The sequence below is a fragment of the Podarcis pityusensis genome (assembly GCF_964106645.2).
Source record: "Podarcis pityusensis genome assembly, chromosome: 4".
In the NCBI taxonomy this organism is placed as follows: Eukaryota; Metazoa; Chordata; class Lepidosauria; order Squamata; family Lacertidae; genus Podarcis; species Podarcis pityusensis.
The window spans coordinates 58682254-58698361 of NC_138027.1; the positions used below are offsets into that span (position 1 = coordinate 58682254).

At 42.3% G+C, this 16108-nt stretch overlaps 1 protein-coding gene across 13 annotated transcripts in view; it reads left to right on the forward strand.

The window, feature by feature from the left end:
• Positions 1-840: 840 nt before the first annotated feature.
• Positions 841-16108, forward strand: part of CASK (calcium/calmodulin dependent serine protein kinase) — a 121666-nt gene continuing 106398 nt past the window's right edge. For 3 of the 13 annotated variants that reach the window (XM_081003736.1, XM_081003725.1, XM_081003728.1), the window contains exon 1: positions 844-1538. In XM_081003736.1, the coding sequence (XP_080859862.1) occupies positions 1480-1538 (59 nt within the window). In that variant the 5' untranslated portion in view covers positions 844-1479. Of the gene's footprint in view, positions 1539-2653; positions 2717-16108 lie in introns of all 13 variants that reach the window. The other 10 variants (XM_081003734.1, XM_081003726.1, XM_081003724.1 and 7 more) reach the window with 6 other exon arrangements.

Genomic DNA, 16108 nt, shown 5'->3' on the forward strand with positions numbered 1-16108 from the left:
CATCCAACACAAGCATTTGGGGGAGTGGGAGTAAAGAACCCAAACTTGAATTTTAATAAAATAGCATCCAGAAACAAAAACATCCCGCAAGCTCTTCTCCCTCTTGCTTAACAAGGAAAATGCAAATGATTAATTAAATAGCCAACAATGTGCTGCCTTTCAACGACATCCAAAATCAGCTCCCCAAGGCGGCTTCCTCGCTTTCCTTGTGCGGATCCGAAGAAAACCAGTCCGGCTGCCCCGGTCAGGTACCTTAGCGCCAAAGAGGCACGCCCGGCTACATTACCTGTCCTTCCTCAGCCCCGTCTAACTTCTTGCACAAGCCAAACTGACTTCTTGTTCCCATAAAAACTAGTCACGGAGGACAGAAAACAGCGCTGAGGAGAAACCGCAGCTACTTCTCCGCAAACACTACACGCTGCTGCGCCGCGCCGCGCCGCGCCAGGGAGCCGCTCTCCTCCGCGCGAGCTCCTACAAGCCTCACTACGCTCTCCAAGCACAGGCTCCAAAGCCACTACAATGAAAGCCCGCCTGCCCGCCCCCCAGAAGAGCGCTACGGCGCCCCGCCTCATTTTCCCCTTCGCCTTCCCTATGACGTTAACACACCCGCGTCTGCGCAGAGCGCTCCCTTTGCGCCCCCTGGAGGGGGGTGTTGTGGGCGTGGCTCTGCGCGCGGTTCTGCCAAAGGACTTGTCAAATGGGGGAAGAGGGAGGGAGGGAGGGGGGACGAGAGAACGGCCGGGCGGGGTAGGGAGGAAGGCGAAGAAGAAGAAGAAGAAGAAGAAGACTGCGCGCGCGCTCTTCGAAGAAGGGAGCGCGCGCGCTGGCTCTGGGCGGTTGCGTGACTGATTAGAAAGGTGGCGGCGGCGGCGCGCCCGCCCTCCATTAAACAGCTTAGCGCGGCAGTTGCTTGGCGCGTGGTCGGAGCCGCGCCTGCCTCTCCCTCGCTCACTCCCTGTGTGCGCGCGCGCGTTCTCTCTCTCTCCCTCTCTCCCCGGCCCCTTCGCGTGTGAGTGTGCACCAGTGGGGGAGGGGAGGCGAATGAGGCGGCTCTGCCTTCCGCCGGTTCATCTCCGTATCCATCCCCTCCGTGGTCCCTGCTCCACCCCGCCCGCCGCCGCCTGCCGGCATTAGACTCCAGGGCCGCAGCGGTGGGGGAGCAAAGGGAAAAGGGTCGCGACGGACGGGGTGGGGAAAGGTGAGGACCTGGCGGCGGCGGCGGCGGCAGCGAGAGAGACGGAGAGAGACACGCGGGGAGGCTGAGGCCCACAGGAGGAAGGAACAAGGAGCGGCGGCTGAAGGGATTCCCGGCGTGGCCGTTGGAGCCTCCGGGGCGGATTTGGATCTGTGCGGCGTGAGGCGGCTGGGATTTAACGCGGTGGTGGCGGCGGCGCGTCGTGCGGGGAGCGCGGAGGGGATCGTGCCCGCGCCCCCTTCCCGCCTCGGCCGCCCGTGTGGCGAATTGCCCCCATCTGGACCATGGCCGACGACGACGTGCTGTTCGAGGATGTGTATGAGCTCTGCGAGGTGATCGGCAAGTAAGTGGCGGCGGGAGAGGCAAATGGCCGGGGGGGGGGATGAGAGGGAGGGCGAGAGAAAGAGACGGAGGCGACCGTGACCGAAGCAGCAAATCCTCCTCCCCGACGGGAGGTGGTGGTGGGGAGAGAGATGCTCGGCTCCGTTCCCACCTGAGCTGCTGCTGCTGCTGCTGTTGCGGCCGCCGTGTCTGTCTGAGGCAGGCAAGGGGGAGAGAGGGACCGGCTCCATGGCGTTGGGGCTGAGTGACATGACAAGTGAATCCGCCGTGGCGCCCACGCGCTTTCACACGGTGGGGGAAGTGACTTGATAATGGGGGGGGGGGCTGTTTCTTCTTCTCCTCCCTCCCCTCCCCCCCCCCTCCTCGCCACCTTCGGGCACTCAGATTAAACCGGCTGTTTGCTCCTGCAGCTAACCTGGTTTTCTGCTTGCCCCGGTGTTGGCCGAGGTCTATGTGACCAGGAAGGTAGGCAAGGAAGGGATGAGGCGGGGGATGTTTTCCCTCCACATCTTTCTGCTCTTGTGTGGTGTGCCTGGTATATTTGCACGCCAGGTGCCTTCCTGGGCTCTGCTGCATAATAGCCCAGCTCGTTAGCGACGATGTAAGTGACACTCAGGTAATGCTCAGTTTCTCTGTAAATATTTCTCTCCCTCACCCCCACCCACTTGGAATAATAATGATGAAGAGTGCAGAAGGAGATTTTTGCCTTTCTGGGGCTTATGCAACTGCTTTTAAATCGATGTTCAAGAGCTTGCATAAAACTGAAGTTGCAGCAGTTGCTAAACTGCCACTGCCTGTCTGTTTTGGCACTCCAGTTTGGTAGGTTGTTTGAAAATGGCAGCTCAAGTCTTCTTAGTTTGTAACTTGTGCAATTCTGTGCTAGTGGAAAATAAAATTAATTATGATACTAAAAGGAAACAAAACCACACTTTATTTTTCTTCATAGTTTTAGGTTAGTAGTGATACTGTGTTTTTTGTGAGCTTTCTACTTATTTTTATAGTTCTTGGTGATAAAACAAAAGTAGAATAAGATGCACCATTTTGAAAGAACAGGTAACTTTGCATATTGGAGTTAACTGAAGATGCTTTAGCACTTAGGTGGCTTTCCTATTACAGATTTTGAAAGGATAACTACATGGTGAGGAAAACGCCTTTGGAAATGATTTACCTGGGAGTAAGGTATGCTTCTGAGTATAGGATTGCACTGTTTTCTTTCATTCTAATTTTGCTATAATAGTTGTCAGATAGTTGTCTACTGTAAGACAATGCAGAAATAATATTTTTAGCATTCATTTTGTCATGTTTCCCTCAGTTTTCTTTTATGAAGCTAAAATTTGTGTCTGCTTGCTCAAAATATTTGAGGACATTTGGTCCTGTAACACCTTTTGCCAAATACTTTATTGTATTGTGTGTGTCACAAGTGTCTCCCAACTCTTAATTATTAATTTGTCTATGGGAATACCAGTTTTTGAGAGATAATTTGGTTAGAACCCTAAAAGCATCAGTTATAAATTCATGTTTGCTCCATAGTTCTCAGATTCATTCATTCATTTATTTTACTTTGCTGCTCCAGTATACCATGTGATAGGGCTTTGTTTTGTTGCTTTTGCAATAAATGTGCTACCACTCATGTATTTCTAAAAGGTTCTCCTCCTTCATTGGGAAGTTGCAGTCAATTAACACTATTTTGTACTTGAGGAAATGCAAAATTCCCTCTAGGTGACACTAAGACTGACCTCTGAGGTTCTGCTCCCTGTCCTGCCACTGATAAATATCAGAAGGTGTTAGTGTTCAGAAAGGGCTTTTTCAGTTGTGGTCTCACACTTTTTGAACTTACTGGTATGATAACTTAATTTGGCCCTCTGTTAGGTTTTAAATATTTCTTAACCCTCTTTTTACTCTACCAAACCTCTTCTTGGTTTTTAATGCTGCTTCTCTTTGTTCTAATTAGGTGCTGTTTTATGGGTTTTTATTTTAATGTCCTCGTTTCTAAACCATTTTCTGAAGGCTTGGCTCAAAAGGCAGATTGGGGTGGGTAGGTGTAACTTAATAAATAATGACAAATGGTGTAGCTTTGATCATAAGTGATGAATGAAGAAGTCCTAGATTCAACCTTAGGTAAAGTTTATTAGGTGTTGTGAGACCATAGGCCTTGGGATTGGATTCACAGGAAGAAGAAGAAGAAATGGGGGGGGGGGCCTTGAATTTGGGAAGCCTTAGTTGTAAGAAAGAGACCTCCCCTTTCCACGCTGTCTTTAACCATTATGCAAGAGGAAGCTGGGATGCCGGCTGTCCCCTCCGACCTTACTGTAAGTCGGAGGGGTTTGATCAGCCAGGAGGGAGGAGGCTGAGATGGCTCAGTTGGTAGAGTATGAGACTCTTAATACAGTGGTACCTCGGGTTAAGAACTTAATTCATTCTGGAGGTCCGTTCTTAACCTGAGGTACCACTTTAGCTAATGGGGTCTCCCACTGCTGCCGCCATGCGATTTCTGTTCTCATCCTGAAGCAAAGTTCTTAACCCCAGGTACTATTTCTGGGTTAGCGGAGTCTGTAACCTGAAGCTTCTGTAACTCGAGGTACCACCGTATCAGGGTTGTGAGTTTGAGCTCCACATTGGGAAAATATTGCTGCATTGGAAGGGGTTGGACTAGATGACCCTTGTGGTTCCTTCCAACTCTGATTCCAGTGTTAGAAACTCAGATATATAAGATAAGCACCAAATGCCTCCTTAAACCAAGGCTACAGTTGCCAAAATGGGATGTCTAGTTGCCATTTTGGGGTAAAACTGCTCTAAAGTCTTATTTTTCAAATTATGGACTGACTGTGATTGATTCTCAGTTAAACATCTGGCTAGTTCAGATGACAAACTTGAGCTAGATTAAGTACTTTTAGAACTTAAAGAAGAAAAGTCACTCAATCCAGGGGCAGTTCACAGATCTCTTGGCCTATTCCTACCTCTTTCTGTTAGCAGTGACTGCTCCTGCTTAGGCTGCAAAAAAAACCCCAACACATTTTGGTTCCAGAAATTCATTCTGATAGTACAGATAAAATATAGCTGATGGAATTCTAAAGGATGGGGTATTGGTGTGTGAAAACAGTCCAGATCCAATGATCCCCAGGCATGCACCTCCAAATGATGGAGGTGCCAGGGGCCATCCTGGTTCCTAAGCATCTTCTCTTGGTTGCAAGTGGTTGAAAGCCAGGTGCAAAATGAACCTGGTGCATGGATAATTTCGAACACTGTCTGATTCTATTATTCTAAGGCTGAAAAGGAGGCAGCAGCAACTGAACAGAAGCATAAACATAATGGTGTTGTCTTGTGACCTAGAATCAGGTGCTGCCTTCACTGACAAAAATTGACCCATCTGCCCTGACAGCATGCGTTTGTAATCTCAGCATTCCCACAAGATGAGTGACTCTTGTGACTAAACTCAAGCATACCTTATCTTTAAAAGCTTGGGAGGTGAGGGCAGGGAAACTTGTTGGGATACTTTCTTCTCTACTTTCTATGCTCCTGAACGCCTGAATCATGACTTCTGAGCACTATGTCTGCTGCCAAGCCTGTACAGTTACTTGCCTGAATAAGGATATCTTTCCTATTTACAAGTTGAAGCCTTTGTCTGTGTGTTTTGAGCCGGGACCAGAGATGGATTAGGGGAGCACAAAGACTCAGGGTGCTGCAACTATTATATAGAATGGAAGGCAGGGGTGCTGAATTCTGGAGTGGTACAGGGTGCTGCTGAAATGAGAGACTCCAAGGTCCACTACTACATTACTTGGCTTTAGACAAACCAGTATCAATCAGACACAGCCCCTTTCTGGTTTTTGGATATTCTGGCCTATCTTCCAAGGTATTGCTGTATTCAGTATTATTAAGACTGTGTACATAAAAAGCATTGCATACTTTGGGGGGGGGGAGCTGTTGGCACACTATTGCTGTGTGTAGTATGAATATGTAAGTTCCATGAACTGCAAGACAGACTGTAGACAGTCCTGGAAAATTGTCTGACCTGGCAAAATGCAACTTCTTATATTCCCAGCTCCAACAGGAGGGCTGCCTTAATGATTCTTTTAAAGTGGCAAATATCTACAAAGCTAATTCTCAGTAGTAATGCCTAGGCATCTTGTGAGCTTTTAAAGTAATTGCTCTCTTTAGGCTGTGCATTGGAATACACATCTAGCAGGTTTCTTAAGACAGGTACAAACAATTGTGAAGAGGCTGTGGCACTCTGATTCCTTCTGAGATATTTCTGACCTCTTCCTCTCCTAGCTTTCAGTGGAAGACTGTATGATAACCCTTTTACTTAAAGCACATCATTCTTCTAATTTGCTCAATCAGACACAAATCTACTTTGCTACCAATGAATGAGATAGTTGACAAGCACACATTTATATTTGAATTTTCTTATAACTATTTAATCAGTTAATTGTTAATTGTACTTATATTTGAGTCTTCGTTGTTATTTCCTTGGTTTATGTTAGCCTTCGCTGTATGATCTTTAGGTTCCGTATTCTCCCAAACATTGACTGTAGGGATGGAAGAACAATGGCACAGCAATTTTCTCCCTCACTGCTCAATTTGTTACATACTGTAAAGCAGGTTTGGTGAACCTGTGGTCCTCAAGATGTTGCTGGACTCAAATTCCCATCATCTCTTGCCATTGACCCTGCTGGCCGGGTCTGAACTATCTTTTTTTGGCATTGATAAGGGTCTTGTAGGAATATGACGCAAAGGCTAAAATTATTTAAAGGTATACATTGGCTGATTTTGAGGTCTTTACTTTGAAATCAAATCAGTTCTAAGATCATAAATGTGTTTCATGGAAATGAATTTAATGGGCAGTCCAAATCCCTGGTTGGCAGTGACAGGGCTAAATAGACCAGTGTAGCCACTGCTGCATCCACAACCCCACTACATGCACTAGTCAGGTGGGAGGAAGGGTGGGGAGAGGCAAAAATGTCTACTGAGAGCTGGACCATAAAGAAGGCTGATCGCCGAAGAATTGATGCTTTTGAATTATGGTGCTGGAGGAGACTCTTGAGACTCCCATGGACTGCAAGAAGATCAAACGTATCCATTCTTAAGGAAATCAGCCCTGAGTGCTCACTGGAAGGACAGATCGTGAAGTTGAGGCTCCAATACTTTGGCCACCTCATGAGAAGAGAAGACTCCCTGGAAAAGACCCTGATGTTGGGAAAGATGGAGGGCACCAGGAGAAGAGGACGACAGAGGATGAGATGGCTGGACAGTGTTCTCGAAACTACCAGCATGAGTCTGACCAAACTGCGGGAGGCAGTGGAAGACAGGAGTGCCTGGCGTGCTCTGGTCCATGGGGTCACGAAGAGTCGGAAACGACTAAACAACAAATTTGCTATGTGAGCTCCCAGGCTAGCAAAACCTGAGAGGTCTCAGCTGGGCTTGATGTCAAAGAGTTCTGTCCCAAAGTGTCTCATTTTGAAGGTTATCATTGACTACTGCTAGTAAGGGGTACTGCAGGTGGGAGCTTCTGCCTGCCTTTTGTTTGGGCATTGGGGTGCTCCTTATTAGCAGGGTTGGGCAGAAAGGCACCTCCAGCTCATCCACGCACCCCCTCCAGCATGGCAGATCAAAGGTTTGGATTACTTCATCAGGATTGCAACCGTGCATATTTGGACCCTTAGCAAAATTACTTTTAAGTTTTATTAATTCTAGTGGAGTTTATTTTCAGGTGTGCTTAAGGATGTAGCCATTATTGTTTGTATCAAATGATCATATATAGCAGTAATAATAATAGTTGCTGTTGGTGGTTGTGTGAACGTAGAAATATATGCTGTCTGGTGTGTGAAAATACATGTTATTATCTAATGGGGGAAATAAACCAGTGATGAATTCCAGATCTTTATATTCCCAGACATGCTAACTAGACATGATCTTATTCTTAAATTCTTTCAGTAGGGGTCAGAAAGATCATTGTTGTAATTAACTTTCTGCATAACCAGTATCTATTTAGAATCTAGTAGACATACCTTGTGTTTCTCTCTTATTTAAATTTATGATCTGCCAAAATTTATTTTGGATAGCTGTTTCTCTACCCACACAATTGTGCAGGTGTAAAGTTTTGATATACTGATTTAACTTCTAAATAGCTTAGTCTCTAACTTTAAAATATTCATGCAATTTTATGTGTAAATATCTCACAAAGATAAGGATGATCTCCTGATATTTACTGTGGAAGGAACATGAGTTTCAAAGAACCTGTTTTATGAGTGCTTTAACAATGGTGCTTTCATCTAAGTGATAGGCATTTTTTTTTATCAGTTCACATCATTCTGAATGGATAGGATTAAACTCTTGCTTCTACTTTAGCATGTCAGCAAAAACTTATTACAATCTGGATTTAGACATGCACTTATAATATGATATGATATGATATGATATGATAATATTCAACTATACTCAGAAACTGAATAAAGACCTGATAAAAGCTCTCAAGTATAATGTTAATACTTTAGGAAGTTTTATTTCACATATTTAGTTAGTTTGATTGAAGGAAAAAGTGAATTTTTCAGGAGACAAACTGGAAAGTGCATGTGACATTTTTGTGTGAACATACCTAATAGTAGTAGTAGTAATAATAATAATAATTTATACCCCGTCCATCTGGCTGGGTTTCCCCTAAAAAGGATAAAAGTGTGCAATCTCAGTTAAAGCAATTGTTAATTTCAATAATCATAATTAGTTCTTGCACCCTGTCTGTCTGATTGGATTGTCCCAGCCGCTCTGGAGGACTTCCCACAAAATTTAACAGAGCACAACAAAACAAAACATCAAACATTAAAAGTTTCCTGAAACTAGGCTGCCTTCAGGTGTATATGAAAAGTCACATGATTGTTTATCTCTTTGACATCTGATAGGAGGGCATTCCATGGGTCAGGCGCAACTACCAAGAAGGCCCTCTTCCTGGTTCGCTGTAACTTCACTTCTCACAATGAGGGAACTGCCAGAAGCCCTCGGAGCTGGACCTCAGTGTCCAGGTTGAACAATGGGGTACACCCTTCAGGTATACAGGGCTGAAGCCATTTGGTGCTTTGAAGGTCAACATTTTACATCCTTATACTTAAAACATCAGAATTAACTGTGTTGTTGGCTAAACAATTGTTTGGTTGTAAAGATCCACAGTGAAACTGGACAGAATCTCAGGCTGGGATCCACTTGTGTTATCCGTGTACTGAAACGGAAAGCTTGTTTGCCTTGCATCATCTCCAGCCTCCTGTTGGTAGCAATCTACCTAAGAGGATCACACAGCTGCTGGTTAAGAGAATCTCATATAGCTGGACTTTCAGGCTGACACAGAATTACAGTTAGTGGGTTGTGTTTCACATTGACTAACCAAGTAAAGCCTGTAAAGCTTTGGTTAGATTTGGGATATGTTTAAATTTTAATGTCTCCAAGATAAAGTAATAATTTGTTTTTGATATTGTTCAGGTTGGGATGTTTGCATATATTATAAATGATGTAATAGATGTAATTGGTCACCCCTCTCTAACATAGTGCCAATAGGAATGTCACCAAAATGGGATCATTGAGAAGGAGGGAGGAATTCCAAGGTTTGCAGAAGCATAGGAAAACTTTATCAACCCTCCTAAACAGCAGGGAATCAAACAGCTCACTGAGGGCTGAGCTGTGTGGGTGGGGGAACAGACAAGCCCACAGAGGAAGGACTGGAATGGAGCATCTTGAATTGAGGGTGTGGCTGACTGGCCGGAATATTGAAGATGCACACTCCAGTACTTTGCTACATGTTTCATTCATATTGTCTCCTCCATATGAAGTTTTTCTAGGATGACAGACTATAACAAATGTATAGTTTGAACTAGTGCTTATAATGAATTTGCATAATCATGTGTATAAAGGACTTTTTAGTATACCAAGCTTTGTGGTTTCAAAAGGTCAGGCAATTTTGCACAGTACTTGTGTTCTGTGTGATGATTTTTTTAAAAAGCTTGATCAGTATCCCAACTTTGCCTGCATAGACAAATTAGAGGTGCTGGAGTTTTTGGAAAGCTACCTGAACCAGCACTTTGAATTGGGGTTGGGAACCAGTGAAAAAACTAACAGTTTTAAAAGTTATGTATTATTGTCTTGTCAGAGCCGGTTACTATTCTGGCAGTGGCATTTTGAACCACTTAAATTTTTGAGCATGATTTAAAGGGCAGTCTCATGTTGGGTTTGTTACAATAGTCCTACTGGGAAGTTACTAAAGTTTGCAGTATTTTGGCAAGGGCTTTCCTTCCTGGAATAACATAGTTGCATTGTTGTGTCCAGAAAGAGACAGGCAGACTCTAGAGACTGAAGCTGCTGTTAGAACACAGGCAGTGACCATTTCATACAGGGTTCTGTAAAATCCAGGACACCCTAAAGTTGTTGAGTCTTTTTTTTTTTTTTTTTTTTAACAAGAAGGATGTCACTTTTGCCTTTGATATCCCAGTACAGTGGTACATCGGGTTACAGACTTAATTCGTTCCAGAGGTCCTTTCTTAACCTGAAACTGTTCTTAACCTGAGACGCGCTTTCACTAATGGGGTCTGCTGCCGCGCCACCAGTGCACGATTTCTGTTCTCATCCTGGAGCAAAGTTTATAACCCAACGTACTACTTCTGGGTTGGCGGAGTTTGTAACCTGAAGTGTTTGTAACCCGAGGTGTTTGTAACCCAAGGTACCACTGTAATGGCTGGGAAAATCAGGACATATGGCAGCCCTGAGCATGTATAAGTGTGCCCCTCACCATTATGCCCCTTTTCTACCTCTTCTGGGTCCCAAAGCCATTGCGCATCCATTGGACGTGCCTAAAGTGTCGTTACTTGTACCTATGGAGATTTTACTATAGGGGTTGGGCTCAATTGAAAGTGAGCATAGCTAGCTCCTACAGAAAATATTTGTCACTCTTTAAGTGCTTATACTCGCTAGCCATCATACTTTGCCGTATTCACTACAAGTGGGTTACACATCTACTCTGGTTGTATTTTCAGCTCTTTCGAATGGTCCTCATCTCTGTTCTGCATACTTAAATGTTACACTCCTGTTTTTTACATTGCTCGGCCTTCTGGCCCACTTTGTAATGCGCATCTCTGTGTGTAATTTTCCAAGTAAGAATAACATTTCAGGTCCAGCAGTGGAGGAAAGATTTGCCTCTTAGAGGCAGTATGATTTAATGGATAGAGCATTGGACTTGGACTGTGGAGATCCAGTTCTGTTCCCCACTCAGAAATGAAACTCTCTAGAAGACTTTGGCCCAGTCATCACAGAGGATACACCACATATGCTCAGAAAATACAACAACCAGCCCCATTGGAGTAGGAGCCAGCACCAGATGTTCTTTCCTGCAAAGCAGCTAAGGACACAAGAAGAACCCTGCTGGATCAGGCCGAAGAGCTATGCATTCAGATTCTGTTCTCACAACAAAACAGATACCTGTGGGAAGCTTGCAAGCACAAACCAATTACAATAGAATTCTCTCCACTGGTGATTCCTGGCAACTGGTATTTGGAGGCATACTGCCTCATGACAGTGGAGCTAGAACATAGCTTTCATGGCTAGTAACCACTGCACTTGCTATAAAGTGGATTTTTAGGGGTTGGGGAGCTTGATAAGTTTCTCTCTCTCAATGTAACACACATATGCAAATATGTGTGTTCATGCTTTCTTGAAGCTTACAGCTGGCCACTTGAAAATACAGTGCTGCATTAGATAGAGAATTGGTCTTACCCAGCATCTTATGTTCTTAAACTCTTTGAAAATGTCTTAGTAAAATTGAGGATCGCCTCAGATTGATTACTGAGGTCACCTGGAGGAGTGCTATTAGTTGTTCTGTTGTGTTTCAGAAGACCAACTGGCTTCAATTAGAAGCCCAGCACTTAGTGTTGATAGTCACACACTCTTCCAACAGAGACTTGGCAGGCATCCTCACTGTTAATTTTCAGATGCCTCTTAGAGGCCTTTTTATGTGACAGGCCTATTCTGTTGTTTAATTTTTTTCAAGATAGCTAGTTATTTGTATGATTATTATTGTATTTTATGTTTATTGTACTTGCATACTTTGTTGCACACAGCTTTGATATATGAGGGGTGGTCTGTAAATAATTTTATGAATAAATAATCTTATACATTGATCTGGCATTTTAATATGAGGGTGCTCAACTTCTGAAACACTTTGCAATCTCTAGGAATTTGAATGGAATTTCCTGGTTACATAATTTTTTAATGCATTTTTTTTTAAGTACCTATGTTGTTCTATAAGAATTGTTCAGAAATTGACAGACTGGCAATAGGTTTATTAGGACAAACCAAAAAGCCACAAAATAGTAAGTTTTTTTAGTTCCCTAGGACTCTTAATCAGGTTGGAACTTGAGTGAAGGGAGGGACAGGAGGGAGAGAGAGGAAGGGAAAGAGCTGGCTTGATTGTGAAACCACAAAGTCTGTATTTAGTCACAGTCTTAAGATGGAGTGTAGGAGTAGATAACAGACTTAATTGGATTGGGATCAACCATGTGCTATGTAGATTTCAGGGTGCACCTAGGATTGCTGGGGCAAAGAATGTCTAATATCTCATTTTTGGAATTACATGAAACCAAGGTTCCTTAAAACTAAAACAAAGGATACCAGAAATCAAATTATACCAGATTTCTGGTTAGTTGATGGAAATTAGGTGCTCAGAACATTTAACATTTTAAAATCCTTTTATGTCTACATTCAGCATATGTTTGACTTTTCCAATCTTAACTACATAGAGGATGCTGGAGATGAAATTCATTTCTAAAGGACATGATCTGCTAACTTTTTCCACAGAAGCTTGTTTTGAGAACTTGGCTATCCCTGCAGTAAGCAAGGGGCGGCATGGAGAGGACTTATTTTTTGGAGTGAAAAGTGGTAATGGATTGGTTTCAATTGAAAGCAAATTCCTAGACTCAGACCTCATTTATACTATACATTTAAAGCAGCATTATACGGCTTAAAACAGTTGTGGGTTCCTCTCCAAAGAATTCTGGGAACTGTAAAACTGCAATTCCCAGGTTTCATTGGGGGAAACCATGATAGAGTTTTCATCGGTTGGCTTAGAGTGGGCAAGCCAATCCATCCCTCTTACCAGATTTAAAAACAGTTTTGAATGAATTATTGGAATTGTGCTAGCAGTGATTCAACTTCTTGGTAGCATTACCTTGTATCTTGCAGCCAAATCCTGCTGTAATCTCCTTCTCAAGCTGTCCTAGAATACTTTCTTCTACAGAGGTAACCTCTTGATGTTGCCTAAAAACCAAGTCTTCCCTGTGGCTTTAAATTTTGCTCCAACAACAAATATCAGGATAATATATTGCTGAATCCCAATAATACTTGAAAAATGACTACTGCAATGGTTTTCTATGTGACATAGCCCTAGGAGACAGTTACAAAGCTAGATTTATTACAGAATTTTATAACCTGGCTTCTGGAGGACAGACACATATTATACCGATGTTTTGTAGCATCTGCGTTAGCTATGGATATAGCACAGTAGGCACAACTCAAGGGTTTGTATCAAATGGTGATTTTACATTAATGGAAAATACTTCTGTTCACACACCTAATTTTAACTGATCTGCTCAACCATCTATTGAAGCTCTCTTTGCTGTATCCCATATTGCTTTGGTGGATAGAGGAAAATCAGTAAAAATCAGGTGCCCCACTTTGCATGAACATAAGTGCTTTTCCATCAGTGATCTGGGTTTTCTGGAAATTTTTGAATTGGAAAATTTTCCTATACAAATTAAGCTAATTCTGTTTAAAAAATTGTGGTGTTCTAGAGCAGTCTTTCTTGACCTTCTGTCCCTAGATGTTGTTGGACTACAACTCCTGTTATTCCTAGCCAACATGGCCAATGGTCTGGGATGACAGGAATTGTATTTCAAGAATATCTGGGAACCCAAGGTTGAGAAAGGCTGTTCTAGAGAGTTATCTAATTTGTTATTTTTATATAGTAAATAAAGCTAAAGCCTTTTATATTGCTCAGTTTGCCTGATGTTGTAGTTTTAATTGGCTTCTACTCGTAGTTGCTAATAAACTTACAAAAAATATTTCCAAAAGAAAGGTTTCATTTGGGTATATTTTCTGCCCATCTCACTTTTTCCCACTAATGCAAAGCAAACTTTGAAAACAATCCAATGTGCTCATTTTAACCTATGGTTAGGCTAGTGGTTCTCAAACGGTGTAGCGCACCACATTGATGTGGCAGGAGATGATGGCAAGTATGGCAGGAAGATTCAAGAACAATCAAAGACGCATTTAACATTTCAGTAGAGTAGAGTAGAGTGTCGTGGGGTGGGGTGGGGTGGCAATATACAACCAAAAACTGCAGACACGCCTCTCTTTGAGAGCATTGGCTATTATTCTACAGTTCTGTGTGACATTTTGTATGAACAGGGATTTTCAACTCTGACAAATATGAAAGATCAGAAAAGAGAAAGGCTTCTTTGTGTTGATGAGGAGATGAGTTAGTTTGTCTCAAATTAGACCGAATATAAATGCGATTACCTGGCATAAGCAAATTCACACCTCTCATTGAGTTTGTATATATACTTAAGGTACATATGTAAGAGGCTTGTTTATAATTACATTTTGAGAATGATTCATATTCTTATGTAGCTAGGAGTTGATCCTTTTTGTTTTCCAATGTATTTCTTGTTAATAAAAAAAAATGGTGTGGCATAAAAAAATATATTCTGCAAGTGTGACCCACAGAACAAAGTTTGAGAACTTTTTCTTGTATATTCTGTTGCTGCTTAACAGGTTTGCTAAGCCTCAGAAGAAGTTCTGTATCTTTTAAAAGAAATGTAATGTATTTTTATTTGGATCTGTTATGAGCTGGAGATTTGTATTTTAAGACCATGTATTAGGCCTAAAAATTAAAAGTTTTTTTTTTCAGTTGACTTGTTATCTGGCTTTTAAATAAATTTGCATATTCTGTAACCAAGCATATAAAGTAATGCCCTTTTATTTTACATGACTCTCTTAGATGTGAATCCTATTTTCAGCATTCTACAGTGGCACATTCAGAAACTGACCTTCTAAAACAAGAGTATTGAAGCTCTGTCACCTATTTCTGTTTAGCCCACTGTTGAACTTCAAAGCCAGGACTTGGCTTCTCTTTTCTTTGGCATTCCACACTATCTTTATAGCAAATGTCCTGGCAAAATTCATTTGTCCAGAGCCAGCTAATTAGTGAGATACATTTTCCAGATATCTGCAGAATGATGATCAAGTTCATCATTCCTTTTAGATATTCCCCCCACCCAGGCTTTTAGTTGCATTATCCTGAGATGAAATTGAGTAAGCTGCTGAAGATCCTACAACTATGTATAATATAGTACCCTGGTTATTTAAAAAGGAAAGACTGGGCATAGGAAGGCATTATTGTTTTTAATGTAATGTTATGATTTTTGTGTTTTTATGTTGTAAACTGCCCTGTAATCTTTGGATGAAGAGTTGTATAGACATTTAATTAATATGAATAATAATAATAAATTTATAATGGGCTCACTCTCTTAACACTTATGTGATTCTGAGAGCATACACAGCAACAGCCACTGAATAGTAGTACTCAATATTGTATTTTAATGTGCAGCATAAGCTACTATAAATATTAATGATGCGTGTGTGGAGTAATTACAGTGGTGCCCCGCAAGACGGAAAACTCGCTAGACGAAAGGGTTTTCCATTTTTTGAGCTGCTTCGCAAGACGAATTTCCCTATGGGCTTGCTTCGCAAGACGAAAAACGAAAACGTCTTGCAAGTTTGTTTCCTTTTTCTTAACACCGTTAATACAGTTGCGACTTGACTTCGAGGAGCAACTCATAGAATGCGGTGTGGTAGCCTTTTTTGAGGTTTTTGAAGACTTTGGTGATTTTTGAAGCTTTTCCAAAACTTCTTTTAAACTTTTAAAACTTTTTGGGGGGGTTTGGATTTTGGGTTGGGGTGTTTGGAATTCAAGGACTTGGTGTTGGGGAGGGGTTTGCAAGAATCTGGAAGCTTGTGTGTGTTTTTTCTGCATTTTTATGATTTTCTGTGACCATTGGGCCACTCTGCTGTTTTTTAAAAAAAATTCTGGATTTGAATTTCTGTGTGGTGGGTGGCTGGGGGAACAGTTGAGAAGGGGGTTCTTCAGCAAGAAGCAAAGAGTGGAAGAGGAACCTTCTTCGAGTTGTCCCCCAGAGTCTTAGAAAATGTACTGTACACTTTGTTGATTTTTAAATGTTTTTCTGTCATGTTTAGAAACTTAATTTATTGTTCCTTCAATTTTTGAAATGCTCTTTACAGTATGTGTGACTTTAAAGAGCACTTAATAAACTCTTGTTGTACCAAATTTGGCTTTGTTTGGACTTTTTTTGACCATAGGAACGCATTAATTGGATTTCAATGCATTCCTATGGGATTTTGTGCTTCGCAAGACGAAAAATTCGCTAGACGAAAAAACTCGCAGAACGAATTAATTTCGTCTTGCGAGGCACCACTGTAATAGTGTGATCTGATAGGTGAAGTATTGGCCTCGGACTTAAGAGA